The 24175-nt window shown below is 42.5% G+C and overlaps 2 protein-coding genes across 2 annotated transcripts; both read left to right on the forward strand.

Moving 5' to 3' along the window:
- Nucleotides 1-4906: 4906 nt before the first annotated feature.
- LOC6541519 (phenoloxidase-activating factor 2) lies at nt 4907-6569 on the forward strand. Its single transcript, XM_001968973.3, has 2 exons — nt 4907-5151; nt 5212-6569. Exons 1-2 carry the CDS (start codon nt 4939-4941, stop codon nt 6511-6513), a joined length of 1515 nt encoding a protein of 504 aa, XP_001969009.2. The 5' UTR covers nt 4907-4938; the 3' UTR covers nt 6514-6569.
- Nucleotides 6570-21375: 14806 nt separating this feature from the next.
- LOC6541540 lies at nt 21376-22757 on the forward strand. The gene is made up of 3 exons (XM_001968974.3): nt 21376-22013; nt 22070-22365; nt 22424-22757. Exons 1-3 carry the CDS (start codon nt 21457-21459, stop codon nt 22633-22635), a joined length of 1065 nt encoding a protein of 354 aa, XP_001969010.2. The 5' UTR covers nt 21376-21456; the 3' UTR covers nt 22636-22757.
- The last annotated feature ends 1418 nt before the right edge of the window (nt 22758-24175 follow it).

Genomic DNA, 24175 nt, shown 5'->3' on the forward strand with positions numbered 1-24175 from the left:
ATACACCCGGGACCATTTGCTTAATGAAATGAAGCCGTGTCTGAAAGCTAATTAGGTTGTCGTTTTCCTGGCATTTATGCAAAGTAATTGAAGAAGTACACAGAAGAGGAGTAGTAGTGGGTATGGGAATAGTTCTGGTAGTCCCTGATCAGGATTCTAATTTTCCACTCGAGCGAAGATCTTCGGTTGGCACATATCTGTGGCTGCATTACGAAAGGTGTCACCATCGAGCTGAATGCTTTGCAATTCAAATGTGGCCATGGTACTCACCTTTGACCCCCATTCCGTTTCCCATTTCCCAAACACCGTCTTTCAATAAGCCGGTCCGAGTTGCAGGACCGGCCGTCAATCTGCCGGCTCGCATTCAATTTGTTTAGCTTGTCGAGCCACCCACATGTCGAAAAGGCCTTGACATGTTTTCCGCCCTTTTGCCAGTCTTTTCTCGCCGCCCCAACAGTTGACACAATTTGACTTTTGGCATCCGAACGTTCGAACAACGCCCTGAACTTTTGAACTAATCTATTTGTATTTGTTTAGCTTGCTAGCGATAAAGTTACCATTGTGTTGTTGTGCAATAAAGTGTATGTCTTTTACCCTCGGGCAGGTGCAAACATATATATATATATATGTATATGTGTGTGTGGGGCAGGTCGAGTTGCCATAATGGCTTCCTTAGTGGCACAGCCCCATCAGATAGTAAGAAGTTAATTTTGGTAAGCAAACAAATATTGCTAAGTTAATCTACGCGTTTTTCGCTGTATGAAAATGATTTCAGTTAAAGTTCAAACGATAATTTAGCATATTCATTTACACTTATAAATATTATGTTTGACTTGTAGAACTAATCATTAGAGCACACCCCTAGAACCTCTCGCCTTCAGTGTTAAAGATATTCGGGGCGCGGTTGCTTTGCTAAGATCATCGCAATTGCATTAACGATAGAGATATGGCATTGCTTTGCCAATTATGGGGCCACTCGCTGCCCCGCCCTTTCCGTTTGCTGTCATTAATGCCGCAAATTAGCCCGGAAAGTGGAAGTAACCGGAGGGGAGAGCCGGGAGTCAAGGGCTGAACTAATAACTTCTACTTGCGTGAACCCGTAAACCATTTTCTGCCGGCAGTGCTTTCATTAGCGCTGCCTCAATGGCCAAGGCACACCGATTGCCAGGACTCGTCCTTGGAACCGGCTCGGACCAAACGATTATTGGGCTCTCCGCTTGCGCTAAAGTCTAAGCCTCTACTCCGCTGATTGCCAGATTTGTTAATTATGCACGTTATAATTAATGTTCGCTATCCCGCGTTGACCTGCCACCCCCATCAACGCACTATCACCCACCCCAGCAAGCCCTCTTCCACTGGCCAACTAATTGTCAATAAATTTGCCAGCCCAAAACATAATTTCCCAGCCGAGAATCCCCAGAACCGTGTTCATATCCATGCCCGGGCAGCTCCTGCTGTCATGCTGGCTGTCAGTGGCGCTTAATGCTTAAATGAAATCTAATCACGTTCTAATTTCAGTTAAGTGTGACAGCGAATCGTGTGACCCGCCCTCGGAATACCCTCTCTATATCAGCAATACCTCATCTTTGATCCCTCCCCATTCAGCCCACTTCCGTTGCTCGTCTCCTTGTATTTCATTTCCCCCATTTAAGTGGGCCACTTCCACTTCGACTGCTGTTTTATTCTTTTTTGGCAGAGTGCCAGTCGGGAAAATTTGCATTCACTGAAGGCGGTGACCTGCAGTCGGAGGAAAATGTTTGGCGGCTATAGTAAGAATTTTAAAGAGGGTGATGATATACGTTCCCTTCATTTTTAAGCTGTTTTTGATTAAATCAAATATATAAATTGTAAATTACGTGAGGCCTAAACTTACAATTTACCTGAAATTTGCATCAATTTGCTGTTTAGAGGTTTATTATCTCGTGTTTTATTCTACCCGCTAATGATCAGAGTTCCTCGACTGAAGGAAAAGTTGAATTCAATAGCGCAACTGGCGTTAAATCTCCCATGACCACATCCACCATCACTGCATGTTTCATAACTTTTCATTTGAAAACGACGCCCGAGGGGCAGGGAAACTATTTCGTTTTAAAATTAGCTAACGGTTTTCCCTTTGAAAATCTAGTTAATTAGCGCTCAACAACAAACAACTCGGGGAGAAAAAGCAACAGCGGCAGAATCATCACTATCATCGTCATCATCATCATCGTCGTTTCGCGCCAGTCGAGCAACTTTTTTGGCGCAAAATAGTTAAAAACTGGGTGAGAAACTGCCCTGAACACCGCCCACTTTACCCCGAAAAGTATGCAGTGCGAAAGTGTTCGTGAATTAAGCAATTAGCCAACTCGAAGAAAAAGGGAAATACAAGCTGGGAATTGCGAATCAGCCAACATCCCAAGTTGCCTGTATTGTTGCACAAGTCTGACGCTGACCCACTGCTAATTGACCAATATTCCCGTCTTGGCCATCATTACCATCCCGATTTTGGTTTGGACTGTGGTATTGATCCCCGTTTGGTATCCGCTTGCTGGCATTGGCATGGTAATTGCAATTGCTGGCATTCCACTTCCCCCATAGAAGGCCAGCTGTTCTGGGGACACAGCATAAATACAGCCAACAAATGGAATTTATTCCAGCCAGCCACGAATTCCAATTTTGAGCATTAGCTTCCCTTTCCTCTGGTTCGTTGACAGAAGCCATAGTGGCTTTTATGACCGGAAATGAAGATATGCTGCGATTAATTGTAGTGAGTTGTAACAATTTTTTAGAAACTTTAACTTTATTAGGTGAATTGAGCGTTTTACGCACTTTCTCAATTATTTCAAGTTGCTTGAAGTAGAGTATTGCACATTCGAATTGACGCGTCTCTCCGTCCGTCGACTGCTTTTTGGCACATTGCTTATTGATTATTTTTACTAATTTATGTGCTAATAAAATTGTCAATTTGTATGCGTGCAGCGGCAGTTCGTTTTGAAGCGGATTCCACTGCTGTGAGTGGCTGCGAATCGTTGCGAAGGATTCCGGAGAGGAGTGAGTTGCCAGGAAGGCGCAGCTGACAAAACCATTAGACTTAAGTGTCTCCTGCTGCCCAGCGGCTCGTTTTCCTGTTTCCCTTTTTGCTCAGAGCCGTCGCCGTCGCCATCGCAGTCTCATTGTCAGAGGGCAGAGTGCCAAAGGCGCTTACAAATGACGCTGCAGGACATTTCTGGTAATGATTTTCCGTCGGTGGCCAACCAGCTTTGGCTTTAGTTTCACAATTCTGCCGGCAGCAATCTCACTCACTCGCTGGCCAATCCAATCCTGTCTTTCCTGCGGTCCGGGATTTTAAACTGGCTTATTATGCCGCATTTGAGTTTAAATACGGCCGCAAGGACTTCGCCGATTGCCATGGGGCTATTGATAATCTTTCGCTCAGTATTTATGCAAATGTTCTGGAGAATTATGGCAAGCTTGGGAATTGAATATCAAACGAACAGGGTAGGGTTAAGGTGAGCTGCGCACATTGGTTATCTCTGGGGAATTTAAGTTCAAACTTAGCTTCACAGGAGCTTACTGGGAATATTAGTAAGTATTGCATGACTTCTCGGCTTAATCTAAATAAATACATGTTCAACTTCAATGGGTACAGCCGATCTGCGTTATCAGCAATACTAATTAGCTCTAAATAAATTTCTAGATATTGCCTTGAAAGTGATTCGCATTTATTGACGGATCAAGCTGCACCTCTAATATAATGTTTAATGTTTTCGAAGCTGGCTTAAGCCACCTTGCTTAGACTTAATATACTTTCCAGGCCAACAAGTCCATCACAGGAGCCCAATCTGCGTTCCAGCGCCTTTGGGCCCTGACATAAACAATATTTTCGCACATTTCCCCAAAGCACGCACTTCCACTTAGCAACCTTCTCCGGAGGACCGCTACTTTACGCCATTTGGGCCATTCGAAGGGGGCGAGAGAGGGGGATCCTTGAGCAAACCACTTGATGACGAAGACATTTTGCCAGCTAAAAAAACCGTATTTACAACATAATTTACACTCAAAGTGAACGAGTAGTGGCGGCAAGGGGAAAAAGGCAGGCTGTGATGAAGAGCGGGTGAAAAGGGTGAACCTGGAGCAGTTTGGGCCATTCAAAGTGCCACCACTCAAGTGGCACTTTGCCGTGCTTGTGCCTGACCAGCACCAGGATCCGTCTGAAAAATGGGACAATTTCATGCCCTTTAATAGCAAACTTTTAGTGGTCAATGCAATGGCTGCCGCGACAACATCATCAAGATCCGGGCATTACCAGGCTCTCGGTGAGGAAATGGCGAACTGGAATGAAAGGCCGTTCCTCACGTTAAATTATGTAAAAATATAATTCTCCTTGAAAAAGAACGAGAGAAGCATTTGGTAGCTGGTATATGGGAAAATGACGGAAAAGGTGAAAATTGTATTACACGAAGTCAAGTCGAGTTCTGCACTTGCTGGTGCTTTCCGCTTGCCGTCCTTTGATGTCGTTGCGCGAAAATTGAATAAAAATAATTTGTAATGCGTTTGCTTTGCGGCAGATGGCTGGTGAGTTTGTGGTTGAGCGCTGAATGAAATGGAAATTAAGGGAAATGTTGTAAATTAATGAGATGTTAAGGGGCGAACCAGCTCGACGTAATTAATGAAGAGCATGCGGCCCAGCAGTCCAAAATATATAGGTAACCTATTTATAAATGCCCCAAATTAGTGTTATTGTTAAGTATTTAATCTTTATTTATTTTTGCGTAAGTGCAAGTCAAGCAACGTTGAATAAAAACAAATGAAAATGCTAGCTTCATCTTAAGTCCTTATCTTAAGACTCGAAGAAGCCTTATCAAGCCTTATAAGAAATGGAATATATACTCCCAGGGGCAATACAATGGATTGGAGCCTTAATCGCAAACGACAGTCTGTTGAAGACAGGCGTGTAGAATGGATCGCCTTTCCATCGTGCTCGTGCTTCTGGGAGTTTCTCGGATCCAGGCGGCCCTTTACTGTGGTGGGTCCATGGCGAACAAGTGCGTACAGGGAAGCCGCTGCCGTGTTGGAAGCGAAACGGGAATACCAATCATTGATTATAGGGGATTTACTGACGGTAATCTGGGATGTGAAACTGGGGAAACCTGCTGCCCAGTAACAAAAATAGTAATACTCAGCGCGAGCTATCACTTGAATGTGTTTTCTTACACTCCATTGTTTTTGCAGCTGCAATTTCCTGCACAGATGGACCACCAAGCGGATTCTCTCGAATGTGGCCACGTGAACCGTCTAGGAGTGGGCTTGGCCACAACTAACGAGGAGGGCGAACTGCCATGGATGGTGGCTTTGCTGGATGCCAGAAACAGCGAGCCGATTGGCGCTGGCTCCCTTATTAGGCCGGATGTGGTGCTTACGTCCGCCTCGAAGACCTACAAAACTCCCCTCGACTACCTCATTGTGCGGGCTGGCGAATGGGACCTTAAAGGCGGCACCGAGCAGCAAGCACATCAGGATGTTCCGATCGAGAAGATCGTACGACATCCCAGATTCAATGTGGAGAATGGTGCCTATAATGCGGCCCTTCTGTTCCTCTCTAGATCGCTTAGGCTGGACCGCCACATAAATCTCATTTGCTTGCCGCAGCCGAATCGAAACCTTATCAAAAACCTTTGCATCGTCAGTGGCTGGACCCAAAAAGACTTATTGAGCAACGGATACATGAATGTGCTGAAAAAGATCGAGGTGCCATTGGTGGAAAGATCTGTGTGTCAAAGGCAACTGCAGGAAGTCGCCAAGAGAAGCGTATTTCTTGATGAAAGCATGATGTGTGCCGGAGGAGAACCTGGAAAGGACTTGTGCAGCGGCAATGGAGGTGCCGCACTTGTCTGTCCACTTCAAAGCGATCCCAATCGGTACGAGCAGGTGGGTATCGTCAACTTCGGAATCGGTTGTGGAATGCCTGTACCTGTTGTCTACACTGATGTTTCCAAAATTCATCAATGGATTGTTTATAGTATCGAAGAGAATACAGTCGACCATTCTTCCCAGTTGGGAAATGTGGGCCAATCACCAGTTCCAAATGTAGAAACTCCAATTGCAGTCCAACGCCAGGCTCAAGGATCATTTCAGAATGTCGGATTTCAAACTGGATACGATCCAAATCGAATTCAAGAAACTAAAATAATGACAGACAATACGATGTATAAGGACCAAGGAAACGGAGTCAACGGATACAATTCATTCAGAGTTCAAGGATATATTCCAAATGTAGGCCAAGGAAACAATGGCAATGGTAATGGATATTATCCAAATGGAAGTCAAAATCCAAATAGATTTCAAGGAAATTATGCATCTAACCAAGTTGGAGTCGAAGAAAATAAACCCGATATGGGTGGCAGAAAGGAATTCGGAATTTTAGGCGGTGCTACTGCGAATCCCAATAAGTATCATGTTATAACGTTTGATGATATTACTACTACAACGACCACGTCAAGTTCACCTGTACAATTTGTAATAGAAAAGGCCTAACCTAATTAAAAATTTCTATCAGTTGGCTAATAATCTAAAAATTACCTACACATAAAGCTAACAAATATATAATAATATTGTTTATTAATGTGATTAATAGCCATAGAATAGATAATATCTTATTTTTTAGTGGTAACCTCATGGGTATTTTAGTCCATCTGGGCCATCATTGTGTTGGCCTCGACCTGCTTGCATTCTGCATTACTAACGCTAATATATTGGCCAGAATACTAGCTGATATCGAGTTCGGCCATCAGCAGCTTGACACACTCATCCTATTGATTCTGTGGCCCACCCGAAATCCGGCTAATTGTGCCCGAGTTTGGCCGGAGTTTATTGCGAAGGACGCTGGCCTCAAATTGCCGCCCACCAGATACAACCAATTTCGCAGAAAACAACGCACAAAAACTGGCCCGAAATGGGGGCTTACTATAGTTACATGGCACTCAGAGGCAAACGTTGGGTGTGGAACACACAGTGGCCCTATTGCTTTTAGCCGGAGTTCGCCTCTTGTTTATTTGTTTGTTTGACTGATTTGCTGTTGTTTATTTTGATTTCCGGCTCAAATGCCGAGTGGGCAGAGGCGGATCCTTGTCGATTTCTACATTGATTGTGTTGTCGCAGCAGGAGTTCGATTTCCTCTGCGGGAGTGTGTGTGTGTACTGGTGCTTGTACAGCAGCAGATTAGTGTTGACAAACAGTCAAATGGCAAAGGTGATGCCGGCTCCTGCGACTTCATCATCAGGGCCTCCATAATCCCATAAACACCTCCCAACTGGAACCGTGGAAATCCTTTGTTTGCCCCTCCACGCAGCAAACATCAAAGGAAACCGAATCAGAATCCAGTGGGCCAGTGAAAATGGCATTCCGACTGGCTTCGATAAGTTAACTGCGCTTTTTGCCCTCCAACTTGGTCCATCGATAGTTCGCTTCATTATTATTTGCATAAAAAATGCATTAATATGAAATTTATGCATTTGTTTTGCCGCTATATTTTTTTCGTTAATATGTCACAAAGTCATAACTTCTGTTTTACTGTTTAACATCAACTGAGCTCAGCTCAGACATGGAATAACTTTTAGTGGCTCGTTAAAAAAAGCTTTACATTTCGCTTTTATGCGGAGATTTTTTACGCAATATTTTTGCGAAATTTATGTATATAATTGGAATGGGTGTGATTCATAAAAAAAACGCTTTAGGCTAATGAATCGGTATTAAAAGGCTTACGAGTTAAATAGGAACATATGAAACGGGTTGTAAACGGCTTATTAAAGAAAATATTTTTCAAAAGTAAAACAATATTACAGTAAGCCGCCAACTTAAGTGACCTTTTGAACTTCTTTGAAATTAAAATAATCTCTTGTCTGTATACACAGGCATTACTGTGCTTGCTTGAGATAAGAAGAAATACTACATTACTGAATTATATTTTCATTTTTGCCTGAGCATTAAACGCAAAAAGTCTTGGAAATTGTATTTGAATTTCTTTCCCTCCCCGGCGAGGTTAAGCATAATGAAATAAATATAATTAAATTATAATCATTCAGCTGGGAACAGAGTCCTATTTGTGTTTCTGAAGATAAAGAGCAGATAAAGCAGTCGCGTAGCACATAAAATGGTAGATTAGCAGAAGCTCGGATTGCAAAATATATGTGCATTATATATATTTATTTATGTATATATATATCGTGCAGAACCAAAGTGCTGAAAAACTCATTAAGGCTGCAAATGAAAAAGAAATTACAAACAATTATTAAAATGTCCACTTCACGCATGCATCCAAGGACACCGAAAAAATAGAAGAGAAGTGAAAATAATCGCAAACTTTGCGCTGCAAACTTTTGCAAGCAATTAAATATATTTGTCACTTCAAAATGGCTGACAAGCCAGGGACCTTTTTGAAACCGCAACAGAATCGAGTGGTGCCGGGTGGTGCCGGGTGGTGCGGATGGCGGTGATCGTGGGGCTGTCAAACACTAAACTGAACCACATCTCCGGAACAACTTCTAGCCACCTCCCGGCAAATGCAAGGAAACCTTCAACCCGAACATAAAGTTGCCTAGTAACTGGCACTCGTGACAAGTTCTGGCAAAGTTTTCTTTTCTGCCGCCATTTGTACTGCAGTTAACTGCAGTAGTGAAAATGCACAAAGTTTTAATCATGTGGAGCATTAGCAACTCATGCTAGGCTGTGTGTGTGCTCACATCAATCAAGATGTCTTGAAGTAAAATGTATCACTTTTCAGCGAGCTATTGGCTAAATCACTAATTTTCTAGGAAACAATCTGAAGAGCACACTATTACTTGGACATAATTGTTATTAACATACGGGTATATTACACATACGTGATTTCAGCTAGTGGTGTAGTAGGTTTTTAATTTAAAAAAGCCAAAAAATAATAATAATATAGAAGATACACGAGAGGCATTGGAAATACCTCAATCATAAATCACACGGAGTTCTTAGTCAAAGTTAAGACAAGTCCTGGCTACCATGATACCAAGTCCAAGCCAGATAGGAAACAAAACCGGTTTTTCGCCCATCGACCCCAACCGAATCGTCCTGGGGATGCTCAGCTCTCCGGCTGGTGAGAGTCACCAGCGGCAGGGACACTCTAGGAGCAGCCAAGTGGAATCAATTAATCTTTGCTCGCAAACATTTGCCAGTGGCCCAGCCGAAAAAGCAACACCAGCACGCTGACGTCTAAGGCGTCCAAGTCCGAAAAATACGAAATGGTGGCGCCGCCTTTCCTCGCCCCACTGCTGAGTGAAATGTTTCAAGAAAAGTGCAGCTTGCAGCTATGAAAAATGATAAATTTCACTTTGCAGCTCCCACTCCGGTCCCGGTCCTGGTTCCGTTCCTGCCTTCCCGATGCTATTTTATTATTTATCAAGCTTATTACGAAGGCAGCAGCATCCAAGGGGGGACCTTCGGGATTCTTCAGCTGCAACTGTGCAACATCCTAGCAACCCTGCCATGGGATTGCCGCTCGGTTTGATATTGAAAAATTATTGCTTTTTATGAAATAGTGCCATAAATTATTCGTAATACATTAACAATTATTTAGTAGTTGTTGCCTCTCTCGCTCGCCGGCATCTACTCAAATGTGTGATATATGGCTCGTACTTACTCAAGCGAGTCTCGACACACGAGAGGGCTGAAATTAATATTATTTCCAAATCAATTACCCAAAACGAGAAAGGAGAAAGTTTGGGAGACTTGGTAGTAGAGGCTGAAAGTACTTGGAATTATATATTAATACCATTTTAGCTCGTTCAAAATTTTATCGAGAAGAACTTCATTTCTCCTATAAAATCAAATGAATTTATTTATTCACTTATTTCAGACGCAACAAAGCTTGATTATAATAGAAATGGGGAGTATGTATGTATCTATGTAATGTAGAATTTCGAAAATAATTAATAAACATAAACCTCCAAAGTGCAACTAAATAGTATTGCTGCCTTGTTCGATATTACTTTGTCGCCAGCACCACAACTTATCCCGAAGTTGAGATACAACCTGCACTACTTCACTCTGGATCATCCTGCACACTTTGCAATAAGCCGAAGATTAATCTTGAGCCAGACTTTATGTCACATAATGCTTCCCTTTTTTGGCATATTTACATCGACAAGGGAAGCCATCAGGCGGGTAAACACCCCAGGACTCCTGCCCAGGACACTTTTATTGATTTATCACGTCTGGCGTGAGTTATAATTGGATGCCACGCGGGGCTGAGGATGTGTAGCTGGGGATCTTGAGGGACCTGTCTCCCATCAAGTGCAAAGTGGAGCCGCAGCAAGTGACGTATCCTGGCAAATTTATGGCATCCTTTACGAGTGCTGCCGCTTGTGTCTTGGCGATGGCTTCTTAAAGTCCTTCTCGGGTGGTGGTGCAAATTGTGTGATTAGCTGATGAAAGTGTAATTAAATTTCCGGGGCGGCACTTTGAGACGGGTGATTTATTTGTAAAGTGCCGCACAGGATTGCTTAAGTTTATTAATTATGCGTAATTAATTAACCGACTGGTTATGGTGTCAGATGTATTGTGTGAAATTAGCAGGGGAGCTGTCAAAAACTCTGTTTTTCGGTTTTTAAGTACTTAGTCTTGATGGCCTCTTAAAATGAAGAGTATGCACTTGTTTAATTTCAAAATATCAAACTTTAAGGGAACTGATCTAGCTTTAAAATATATTTTAAGCCCCTAGCCTCAAACCCCACATTAGAATTTAGATATTGGTTTAATTTTTCAGTTGCATATATATTTCGACATGCGTATGGCAAAACATTTGAAAAAATTGCAGTGACCGCTATGAAAATATTACACAGCGTGATGGAATATTTTAGGCTAACCGTTTTAATCATGCCGTTGGCACCTGAAGGAAAACAAACACCCATGAACTGAATTTTTGGCCAGCCAGCAATTGTTTACCATGTGTCTGCGGCAAAATAGTTATCAAAATACAAACAAATTCTGGCGAAGGCAATTAAAGAGATAGAGAGCGATGCGAGCCCTCCACCATAAAACCATCTGTGGTCCTGTGCCCACATGGAGCGCCCCACTTGTCAGGCGGCCCTTTTCGGGATCAGGAATCGAGATAGTATCCATAAGAGGGAGAACTGAATACATTACCCGTAATATTACACACATTTGCCTAGCAGGAGCAGTAGGTGCCCTCGCATCCCGCCCAGAACTCTCCAGACCCGACACATATGCTTATAATGGCATTTCGCAACTGCCACTCAACCAGCCATCCAACGGCAACTACTAGCTACCAGCCAGCCACCAACAAGGAACTACGTCCGCAGGCCAACATCCCGAGTCCTGGCTGCTGTCGAGTCGTCATTGTTGTCGCTGATGCTTTCAATTGCCGCCAAAAGAGTTCATCCGCAAGGACTTGGACTTGGACTTGGACTGGTTCCTAATTCAAATTATTTAAGTGCGATTTTTTGAATTAACCTACTAGGATTGGGACAATAAATATATTTTGAAGAACTTGCGAAGTCATACTTAATTTACCTAATGTAACTTTCGTAGAAATTTGAACGACAAATGTAGGTGGTGTATAATTTTTTTGACATATCTGTTGAAATACATTAAACTTATAGCAAGGGTATTCACTGCCCACTTACTCTGCTCTAATTTTAGCTTTTTCCTCCCGCTCTGTTATTTCCCTGTTATTGTCATTTGTGTAGCTGCACTTTGTTGTTGTCGTGTCCGTGGGTCGTGTTCTTTAATTGCGCCTTTGCAGCAAATGTTGTTAAAACACTCGCACCCAAACCAGTCCGGAAGTCAATGACTTTTTGCCGGCAACTTCGAGCGGTTAAAATCCAAATAGAGACGTTAGCACTAGCTTAAGTAAGGCTCTACATGGCGCAATTGCTGTTATTGCTTTGCGGATAACACGACCTTTGAAGGCACGCAAGTGGTTGAGAGCGGGACATTAAGTCATTTAGTTTTATTAGTCACAAGGCTCCCGGGCAGCCTGGGGTTAAGCATGTGGGTTAATTGCATAGGTTAAAGCCGAGTGAAGCGGCGATTTAAATTATTGCAACCACGTGTGTCCCTGAGATGGACAAAAGTGCAAAAAAGAGCGAAAAGCGGAGGAAGGTGGCAGCATAAATCATTGTTGGCATTTTTAAATTGGCTTTCTGGGCCGACACATTCCGCTCTTGCTGCTGTTGTGGCTGATGTGGCTGATGCGGCCGGTGCTCTTGGCCAGGATTAAGGCCAGCCCAAGGGAGGTCCCATTGCGCCAAAAGCCGGTCTACAAAAGGAAATGCCATGAAGGACAAGGCGAAGTGAACGGAAATTTGACCAAAATTGACTTAATTTGAATAAGCTGCGAAAAAAGGGCCAACGGAATTATGTGAAAGCGAATTGCAGGCAGACAACAGCACGAAAGCAAGATCGAAAATAAAATTAAATAAATGGGTTAAAGTGAGTTTTGGGAAACTCGATATTCGATCCCATGACCATTTTTGGCCCAACTTTCTTACTATTACTATTCGACCACCTACTTAGTAATTAATAATTCCTTTATCGAAATTTAAACCAGATATTGACACAAAGTTCAATCAGCTCGTGGCAGATCAGTCATTATTTTGTTTCCGAAAGACACGCCGAATTCGTGTTGCGCGTCAAAGTTTCCCATGTTGAAGTGGAATAAGTTTTCAGCAACATTTCACCAAGTTTGCCAATCACTTGAAGGCGTGAGCACGCACAAACAGACAGCCACGCAAATGCTGTCAATTGTAGCGCGAAAGTATGCAACACGAAATTACGAGAGGGTCTGGAAAAGTTTTCACGGAGGCGGAAAACCCTCGGACAGCCAACGTCCTTTGGTCCGGAGTTCGATATAGAAAGCAGGGCTTCACGAAAGGGACGATGTTGTTGAGCTGTCCCATGCCTTGATTGATGAGCATGTCATGAACTTATGACACTGATAGTTATAAATTATTATTATTTCGACATTGTGCTCTTGCCCGGAGCTAAATGCACCAAACTTTTTCTGCGCCGGCATCTTCCTTACTTCCAGCGAGGCAAACATTTGACATCTAATTGACATTTAAAGTGCGCCAAGGAAAAAGGAGTCGAATACTAATGATTACCGTCCTTGAGGTCAGTCAAGTGATGAATCATCGTGCATTGAATGAAATATTTTCTTATCGGCTTCCTTCAAAAACAAATGCAAGAATATTTGTTGTAGATAAAGAGCACGATATTTTAATGTCCATCAATCAAGACTGCAACGCAGACAAAATTTATATTTATTTTAGTTAATTTAGTTTAATTTTGAGCACCTCGTTTATAAATGTACTTTGTTGCAAGCCCTTTTAAACAACTCGCTTCAAACTCATCTTTCACCTAATCATCCACGGAAACCTCAACTTTAAACTTTAAAGCCCTAATGACCAAACACATTTTCTATTTTCTGTTTGTTTGCGATTCAGCCTTGTCGCAACTCCATTGTTTTTGTTGCTGTTTATCATTTTGGCATCTTCATCGCTGTCATTAGGCGCACATTAAGCTGCCCACCTGCCACTTTCAGGACCTTCCAGTTTCAGGATCTCCCAGGAGCTCGCGCCTGTTGCCCATTGGCCGCCCGCCCACCTGCCGCTTTATAAATGTTTCAAAAATACATCCAGCCTGCAAAAAGAACACTGCACAGTCTTAGACCAAAAGAAAAAAATCATTTATAAAGAGGGAAACTTGATAAATGCTTCTTGCGGGTTTATTTAATGTGCGCCAAGTGCGTTCATTGTGTGAAATCATAAAAAAATAACAGGAAGAGAATAATAAAGGCACAACGATGAAGGGGTGGTCCATTTTTTATTAAAGTCCAAAAGACCCTATTGTGAAGGTAAGCAAAATAATGTACCGTCATTTTTATACCTTGCAGAGCGTATGTTGATTTCTGGAAGAATATTGCAAAGCAGAAAAGGGCATTTTTGCGAGTATATCAATAATAATATTTATTATAGTTGATACATAGTTGACATTTCTGAGTTCATGAAAGTTTTTTTATCATACGTGTATATTGTTCCAATAAGATAGTTACATGAAAATAAAGAATTTCGGTTATATTATGATGAAAATCGGACGACTATTTTACATACCTCTGCTCATTAGTTGTTTTTTTTTAAATATATTATATAATTACTGCAAGGGTATATAAACTTTGCGACCCTAAACATGACCTACTTACGGGATACTTTGTTTTTAAGTCTTAAAGAAGTACTTTTACTCTTCGATTCTATGCATAGTTGTGCCGTTTAAATGTGAAATTTTATGAATCGCCTTCATATCCAATTCCAATAATTCTATTTAAAGCGGAATTACGATAAGCCGGGCCAGGAAGCTGCCAGGAACTCTTGCTCAACGTGGGAAATGGAATTAGCATTATTCAAAATATTTCCAGCGCTATGAATATGCAATGTGAAAATCATGGAACACGTTCTATGGCTTTGTTTGACAGCTCGGTCGGAACTCTGGCATCAGTCCTCGAATGCGAAAATGTGTGTATATATATACATTTTCATGAGTCACATTAGTCGCATATGACGTCACGATTATGAAGTTGGTGATAAGGGCGAAGTTACTGCTGCTATCACTTTCATTGAACGCCTTGACGTGCGTCTGCATAATGGGTAAAAGAGCTCAAAACTATATTTATTTATGCAATTTTCAAATGAGATTAGGATTGGCATTGGTATTCAATATGCTCAGATTATATTTCCTTCATACTATATACTTGAATACAAATTTATAAGAAATAGTCATATGTTTTTTAAATATTTCTATAAATAAATATCTAAATTCAACAAATATAGGCAACAAAAAATGCAATTGTAAACATCTGCTTCGCGTCTGCAACGTAGTATTATTGTTGTTTTTAAAACCTTGGAGTTATCATGAAATATAATACATATTTTTAATTGCCTTAAAAGCTTTATAGCCTGCTTCTTATCGGGGTTATATATAAAGAGAGAGGCATTGAAGCAGTTGCATTCATTTTCTTGTTGAACTTCAAATGCAGCGCATATTAGCCATTCAGGTTGTGTTGGTATGGTGTCTTTCTCTTACCCTCGCAAATCATAATTGTCAACCACCGTATCAACGGGATTGTGTAAGTATTTGATCATCTTCTACAGCCATTTAACTTAAACTACCCATCGTCCTACCAGCTATATAATTCGGTGAATGAAGATAATGAAGAAGATCTAAATGTTGATTTGGGGTTCCGTTCTGTGCTCGGAGGTTCAAATTGGAAAGGACACGTAAAGCATGCCCAAAATGATCCATGTTCCAGATACAATGCAGAACCTTATTTTATGTTTCCTGATTTCATCCCGCAATCGTGCTGGCCTTTTATCAATTGAAAAATAAAGTTCTTGAAATGTGCTAATAAGTTATGCGAAAGGCATCTTTTTTTGGAAAAACCAATAGTTATTTTATGTTGTAAGCATAAACATTTCCGCTTTCATAATTGGCAGATCCATGGTGCTATTGTGGCCTGAATAATTTGCGCGTTTTCATTAAATTCACCTCCTGCTATAGTACAAACGAAGTATGTGTATTCCATTTTTTGTTCGCACTGGTCTTTGTTTTTAACAGCCTAGCCACGCCCCCATTGTCTGGCCGCATTAGCACTTGGTCCAGTGAACCAACAACACAGCCAGCAGCAACAATAAAGCATTTCTCTTCCTGTACGGCAACTTAATGAAAATAAATCTGAAAAAATGTAAACAAAGCAAAGGCGTCGGGCAAGAGGGGCGTGGCAGGGTAGTCGACTGTTCACAGGTGTATGAATTAAAGTTGGAATTCAGCTTGGGGGATTTCTTGATGACGCATTCAACAGCTTGGAAGTAATAGACCCTAACAAACAAGCCAAACAAAAAGGCTTCCCGCCGTCAGAAGGGCGCTGCCCTTAGAAAATGTAGTGCCAAATGAGAACGGGAAAAAATAATTCAAAAAGGAGTTCTACAAATTTAAGGAGGACGCAGAACTTAGCAGGCAGTTTCTTTACAACTCAAGCACAATTACGGACTACTTGGAGCATGGGTTGTGCTCTTTCCACAGAAATAGGACGCTACTGCTATAACAACAATGACTTATTTGAGTTTCCCTTTTGAAATTTAGTCGATCCGCCTTTACGCATTTTAATTGCGTTGGTAACAAACAAAAGTGCAATTACTAAGCTCCAAAAATGAGTTCAATTCATGCGGCTCGTGGCTTAAATAGTCCTTTAAAGCTATTTTTGGAGATAGGCATTCCTGGCATCTCAGCTACTTAATATGCCCAAGGGAAGCCACACATTTTAAATCAATTACGAATATGCTACGTTCCATCTTTCAATCAATCAAAGTGAATTGGTTGCCGTGGCTTGTTTTTCTCGCTCACTTAATATTGAATGCCATCAATAACAATAATTTTCATAAATATGATAAGACATAAATCACAAAGTAGCAGGCGCCACAAAGTGCCTGGCCAAGGGTCTGGATTTAGGTCCTCCCCAGAGGACCTCAGTCGGGGTCACCACCCTCCACCCACCAACCACCATCGTCTGCACTGTCACTTGGTCATGCGAGGCACGCTCATCTCCCAGAACGACAACGCCACAAAGGAGTGAAAAAATAGGGAGAAGAATACTTTCGAAAGCCGAAAGTTATATACCCTGGTACTAATAGAATAAGATTGGCTGGTCGGCATATTTAGTCACATAAAAACTCCTTATGTCAACATTGGTTGTAAGTACTTTAAAAACATAAAACTAAATTTCCATCTGTTGTAGTCATGTTTTTAAGAACTATCCTTATTTCTCCTCCCTTTCATTAGATCTTTCTGTATAAATATATTTGGACTGCTTTTGAATACAAGACGCCCTTGCATCTAAAATAGAAATGCATAATCAGGTGCTAAGTAACCATATATATCAGAAAAACATTTCAATACCCTCTGCAAGGGCAGAAAAAGAGTAGCTAAGCAGGACCGCCCACTTGGAGGCGATGGGCGGTGGGTGGATGGCGCAGGACGCGGAAGGACGCGACAACGTCACGCGGCGTTGTCATGGCGCAATAAAAATAAAAATCTAATTAGTATGCCGTTGACAGTTTAATCGTGATTACGCTGGCAAAAATGTCAGCTAAGCGTGGCAGAAGCGGTGGCTGGCCGTTGCCAGTGGGTGTTGGGTGGTGGGTGGTGGGCGGTAGTGGGGTGTGGGTGTGGGGCAGAGGCAAAGCGTCAACATCAACATGCCAACAGTTGATTCCAGGCTTTGTTGTTCCTGCTCTTGGACGTTGAGCTCGGCATTTCCGGCAGACGCCACATGCATCGCGTGCGTGTCACAACAACAAGTGTGTGTGTGGGCTGGCGGCCGTGTGTGTATGTGAGTGTTATGTGCGGGTGTCAAAAGTTTAGCGCTGAAAATTGCCCGACGATTCGTTGCCGCTTTCCCGAGTGGGCGGCAGTAAAACGCTGTACAAAAATATAAGAAATAATAACTCATTTCTGGTGCAGAGGGTATCGCTTTGAGCTGCAATGCTGTTCAAGATGCTGTTCAAAAGTTGGTGACATACACGTGTATATAAAAATCATGAAAACATCTCAAGACATCTAAGACATTAAACAGTAATAAAAAACACCTTTTTTTAAAAGGGAGTGCCATAATTACAGGCAAGTTTCATAAATCGCCTTCTTGTGACCCAAAACTCTTTTCTTACAAACAGAAAATACATTTTTTCTGAAGTCGTATCTTGAGAAAAGGGTATCAAACGCATCTTGTGCCCACGATTTTGGGCCTTCTATTTTTCTAAATGTGCCCCACGACCAGACACTCTCTTTTTGGAAGCCCGCCTCAATGTTGGCCATTGAAATGCGTGCCTAGTGAAGGATCCGCCAGACGTGATTGGAAGTTTTTAGCAGGTCCCGTCGCCGTTTCCTCTTTGTTTCGATGGAATACGAGTGGTTTGCACCAGACGGGTGGGCGATGGCACACGTCTCTGCGCCAAATGCCAGTTAGCATGAGCTGGAGGAGGAGAGCCCGAGTAGCCCGAATTAAGAGCAAGCTAGAAGTGTAGATCTAGCCGAGACCGGAACCGGAAGTTGCTGTGATGAATTGCTGCGCATTGGCAGCCGCTTCCGTGCCTTTAAAGGCGGCTCCTGCCCAAGCTCAGCTTACTACGCTGCTCGAATCTTTCAGTTTTTAATATAAAATCCCTGGGATTTATGAGCGCCTCTTTTACAACTTTATTATGCCCCAATCTCACAATAAATGGCGGGCTGGGCAGGAGTGGATGTCGACAAGCCAAAGAAATATGAAACGAAATTAAAGCTGCCGGAAATGCAGACAAAGCGACAACTCATTGCAGCAGCTATTTTGCCCGGAGTGTCAGACAGAGATGACTGGAAAAAAATCCAGAGTAAGGCCGGGAGACTGAAATGAAATCCGAATCATATTGCATTTGGTGGGGAACGTCAAGAGTGACAAACAAACAGCTGAATGTAAGCTGCATTCAGGCACCAATATTAAATTAAAATCCAGCAAAATTATTAATAAAAGGGAGATTTATATTGGGGAACTTTGACAGTCAAAAGAAATTCAGGCATTTACAGCGAGACAATGGAACGGACGTCAATTTATCAAGGGAAATTAGCCTCGTATAAAAGGACAGTACAATAGGTTTAGATAACAGACAATAAAACAAATATCATTCAGTGCAGTTTCAATTGCAATCCGATAATATATTCTCAAACTGCTGCATACAAATAAAGCGATTAATTTAAAACAGCGGAAATTCCAACATCTGCTTGGTTAATTTGCTAATCGTTTGGATACAGAGAACTTTGGCAATACGAAGTTTGAATAACTTGGAAGTGCACACATTTCATAAGAGTAGCATCAAATTGAAGTACTTATTAAGTTGTATCTACCATTCGTCACTTTTTGCTGCCTAATTCGATTTGTCGTGGCGTTTTCAAAAACAAAACTAAGGAAGTTCACGTTTGGGGTTGAAACGTTTTCACAAATAGTAACCGCAAACATAATTGAACCGCAAATGATGTGGGCAGAGCAGTGTAACAGTGGGTGGCAATTGTTTGCCCAGTTTGAAAACAGCCATGAAATTTCCCATGACCATAATTTTCGATTAATATTTCAGGCCAACTGCGTGTGCTGTGACATTTAAATTAAAGCCCTGTGTGGTCAAATAGTAAAAGGTGATGAGGGCGTGACGGTGTTTGATTTTCGCATTTAACAAACTTACCTGGCAAACTGGCTATGTAAACAGCGGTAATGATGAAGAGTCTACGCAGTTTAAGCGCTGGCTTTTGCATTTTATGTCCTTTTGCCCACAAATATGATGGTTTATTTATAAATCAGCTAATTTTTTATGTTGCGCTGTCCTTCGCAGCCGATTGACGTACATATATGAGCAATATCCGCTATCCAGACCGCAGAAATCAATTTTTACATTCGCTAACTGGTTTTGTCATCCTTTTGTCTTGCTCCGCGCTCAGTATGTGCAATTTCCCTTTTTTTGTCGTTTGATTGGTTTTACTTTTTGCTCTATTCTGTGGTTGCATTTAATGCATTTTTCATTCGCCGCTCTTGCTTTCTTCGGTTTACCAGTCAGCCACAATTAGCAATCTGCACAGTGAGTCGCATTTGTATTCGCACTGTGAACAGGTCCTGTGTGCGGCGAACTACCTGAATACGAATGCCACTGCTGTTGCCTTGCATGTGAAATTGTGTAAATACGCTCGGCTTAGGGTTAGCTGCATTTCTCATTGAACTCGATTTGGGTATTTGCATTTTTCATATCCCTTCGCCCTTTTTTGCATATTCATTTCCTGCTTTCCACAATTTTTCCACTTTGCTGCTATGTATTTTATATGACTTCGGCTCACTCCCAGCTTTTCCTCTTCCTGCATGGGAATTTCACAATGTTGCTGGATGGTGATTGAACTGGATTCGACTTCCGAATTAACCTAAAAAATGGAAGAGAGGGGGAGGGAATTAGATCCAGTTGTGATCTCAGAAATGTTTGAATTTATTGTAACTTAAATTGCTATACAATACATGCCCTCGTTATAATCATGAAATCTTATAAGCTGACTGGTGCTATATTAAAAAGGTGAATACATTTTCTATAAATAATGGGAAACTTTTTAGTCACGCATTTCAAACTTTTCGGGTGGCAAAATGATTTAATTTCAAATTTAGTTTTTTTTATGTTTAATATTTTATCGCTCGGACGTCTGCACTGAAATTGATTTATTTAATCCCTGCATATTTGTGGCTTGCTTATCCGCTTGCGTGCAACTGACTCTCCCATCTCGACAACTCCAATCATCATCAAAATCAATATCCCAGGCAAGGATTTAACGTCTTCGACTCGGAGAATCCTACGGTTCTAAATCATTGATGGACGCTTTAAGCTGCAATGGATTTTGGAGTTTTGCGAAAAACAATACACACGCACAGTGCATTTTCCAACTGATTTGAAAATCCAAAGTTGCCCATTAGCAAACCAAATACGCGCAGTTGCCACCGCAAAGGGACCTGGCGGGGGCAGGGGGCAGGGGGCAGAGGGCAGGGGGAGGGAATTTCGACTTTGGCGCCACACGAAAAGCCGACTGACTTTACATGGGAAATTGGCAAAAGCCAAGCCATGAAATTGTACAACACGATTTTCACATTTCGTACATGACACCATTTCGTTTTCGACTGCCGAGAACAGGGACAGTGGCGCACATGTGTGTAAGGCGCCCGGGTGGCGGGTTGCCTAGTTGACATGCCTGTGTGCGTCGAGGAAAATTCACTTATGGAAATCGAAGATTTTCTCTGCGCCCTCCATTCTTTTTCGATTTTTTTCGAGGCAAAAGCGAGGGAAAACTAAACTGATATGAAGTATCAGCATTCAGTATTCAATGTAAATCCTTTAAGCTGCAAGTGCGTTCGAAAGGAGACTCTCCGCCACGTATTCATGGATTCCTGGCTGACTGACAGGTTGACTGCGGCTCCGAGTGGAGCTCCTGCCCCATATTTGGTGGGTTCTGCGGGGAAGTGCGGAATGCGACCTGGGTGTGATGCCGGCAGAGGGCGGTGTCTATATCCCACCAGAAACCAGTAACCAGTAACCAGTCAAGAGATGTGTGCCAAGTGGCGCAGCAGAGGGAGAACTTAGTGCTCATCATCGTGCTCATGCTGTGTACAATAACACAGCGAAATAAGCCCAACATTTCTGCTGAATCAGTGTAATTCGCCATAATTTTCCCAGCCTTTTGGGTGGATCCTATGGCACAAGGCTAAGATTCTTTTTCGGAGAGGTGCTCATTAGAAATTAATGTCAACAACCTTTCAGAATTAAAAAAACTAGATAGAGCACAGTACCGTAGTACAATTATACACAAAAACATAAGCACGCACAAGGCTTGACCATGTACCTAAAATGTCCTTCGGTGTTCCGAGGCTCCAAACACCTTCCTCATGACACCAGCGAGTTCAGTTCTGGAAGCCGTCAGAACACGGACAATCTGAGCGACCTGTGGTTGGAGTCAAATAGTAGTCAGGAATCCTGCTACGGTCCATGTAGTCGTCTGAAACTGGCCCTCCTGGACTACAAACACTTCAACGCTGCAAGGACCGTTCAGCGTTATGTGAGGGGATTTTTGGCCAGAAGGCATCTTAAAAGGCAGTGCGATGCCGCCACCACCATAAGCAGGTGGTGGCGTGGTTTCTGGGTGCGCAAGTCAAAGTTCTCCTTCATGCAGCAGCTGTTGCAGCAGAGGATCATCCAGTACCACCACGACATGGCCACCAAGATCCAGGCCCTGTTCCGCGGCTGGATGACTCGCCAGTACTTCCAGGACTTCCAGGGCATGAAGTCGCTCCGAATTCAGTATGTGGAAGATATGCTTAGTTCGCTTTACAGAAAGCTGCACAGAATGCGAAAGGAGCATTTGCTACCGGGCATTTATGCACTAAGGGAATCTGAGTATGTCTTGCATACTGGTTTTACTCTCCATACTCCATGCTGGGCTTTATTCACAGCTTACTAAGTAAGATCGAGGACCTTTCCTGTACCTTTGGATACCGCTTTCATAACGGGCGTGTGCGCGCGGCCATTGCCATGAAGCGATCCTTCTTGAACGACAGGCGACATGAGTTCCGAAAGGGAAATACTTATTCCAAAGCGCCTTTTCCGGGACCCTTTAAGGAAAACCTTACCGACTTGGAGTTCACCTTGCCCAAGAGAATGCCAACACGCTTGCAGCGTACGATACTCGTGTATGACAAGTCCATGAGGGATAAGTATGTTGAGAAGGTGTACATGAACTATTCAACCAGTAAGTTTGTCACCTATTTGGTTTTTTACGATACCAACACCTCAATTTTCCACCGCAGAACGTCGTATGAGCATGCATGCCCTGCGCGAGAATATGCGAACTCGTTTTTGCAAGGATTTTATGAAGCGTATCATGGCTAAAAGGAACATGGCCCGAAACGCTCAGGAGCGCCAAAGCACTAAATTCTACCTCGACGATCTTCTTTCGGCCGCCGACGAATACAATTGTTTTTGCAAGCCCCGTGTAAAGGAGGATAGCTTGTGCCCATAGGTTGTCTCAGTAAGTGCTGGGAAAATCTATCTTCACATTCGATCTCTTTTACACTTTGGGCTCTTCAAATTGCGAGCCTGTATTGAAAATAGTTGACGCCAAGCTTACAAAAGAAAACAATATGAAAATATTTATAACTAAATATTTGAAACTCTTACTTTTCTTCTCATTTCCGTAAAGTCTATAAAATCTAAGGCAGCACATTGTGGTTGATTTAAGCTATGTACAGTACTCCTATTTAGATATAACTTGAACATCTGTCCCACCTTCCACTTGGCCGTTCAAAGTGCCCGGGGGAAACGGAGAAAATATTTCCATTTCTTACTGCCATCAGTCACAGAATTTCAGAAATTCCCCGACATAAAACTGATTTTGTCCCTCAACTGAAGACGAATAAAGCAGAGCGCTTAAACTTTTTAATGTCGAGGCAACAAAAATTGGAGAAAAACGAATTCCGTTCTCCTTTGTATGGATGACTGTGCGTTTTAGCAGCTCGCAATTTATTTGCAAACATTTATTATAGTTACTTTTGTTTTATTCGCTTTGAGTACTTTCGCGTGTAGAGCGATGGAGATGGCAAAAAGTAGGGGTCACTTTTTTATGCGGCATTGTTTTATGGTCGCTTCGTGGCTGAAAATGTAATGCCCCAGCCATAAAGAAGCTCCAACACCAGCCCTGGGTTGATAAGTCCTGTGAGAGCAGGAGGCAATCCGAGCTAGGAAACAAATTAGTTTAAAGATAAGTGGGTTACACAAATTCGAGTAGCATACTTTGTGGCATTAAGTGGCCGTCTTGATTAGTTCGTGCAGATGACTGACTGACTGAATGGCTGAATGGCTGAATGGCTCAGTGGGAAGTCGGCCAGGACGAGAGGGCAAATACAATCAAGCATCAAGGCTGCAGACTGCACGTGAAAATGCTTAACAGCTGTCGATTGCAGGGAAAAGGGGGATTAGGGAAATGGCATAGAGCAAACATCCTGCGAATCAAGCTGCAGCTCCAGAACCTGCGAACAGGACTCCCAGAGGACCTTGAGGGATGCGCGTAATGCGCCTTTGGCCAAGTGCACTGTAAATACCAAAGCAATTTTCACTGCAAAATTAACAAGCGCCAAACCGCAACACAAGCCCGAGGTGCTGAAGTGGATTGGCTTGGCTGGAGCCCAGTTGGCTAAGACGCCTGCCGTACGTACAGTTACCACTAAGTCGAGGCGCCGGTCTATAATTAATTTTCCTACTCCTCCTCCTGCTCCACATCCTCAGTTTATCTGCCATTCTTCCCATTTTTCCTGGCTCTGGCTCTCTTTCGACCCACGAATGCAATTAAGCTGCCCAGCTGGATGAAAAAATCGAAAGTTTGCCGGATTCCTTTTCTGTTCGGTATTGAATCATCAATTCACGGGCTGAAACCCGATTCTTTTCCCGTCCCCTTATAGAACGCATCCGAGTGCACATTCTCCGTGTAAGCCAAGAATGTGCACTTTTTGTTTTGTCACATTGCAGAAGGGGTTTAAGCCGTTTGCAGTAAGTTTTAATCACCT

The sequence above is a fragment of the Drosophila erecta genome, unplaced genomic scaffold (assembly GCF_003286155.1).
Source record: "Drosophila erecta strain 14021-0224.00,06,07 unplaced genomic scaffold, DereRS2 tig00000055-arrow-pilon, whole genome shotgun sequence".
Classification (NCBI taxonomy): Eukaryota; Metazoa; Arthropoda; class Insecta; order Diptera; family Drosophilidae; genus Drosophila; species Drosophila erecta.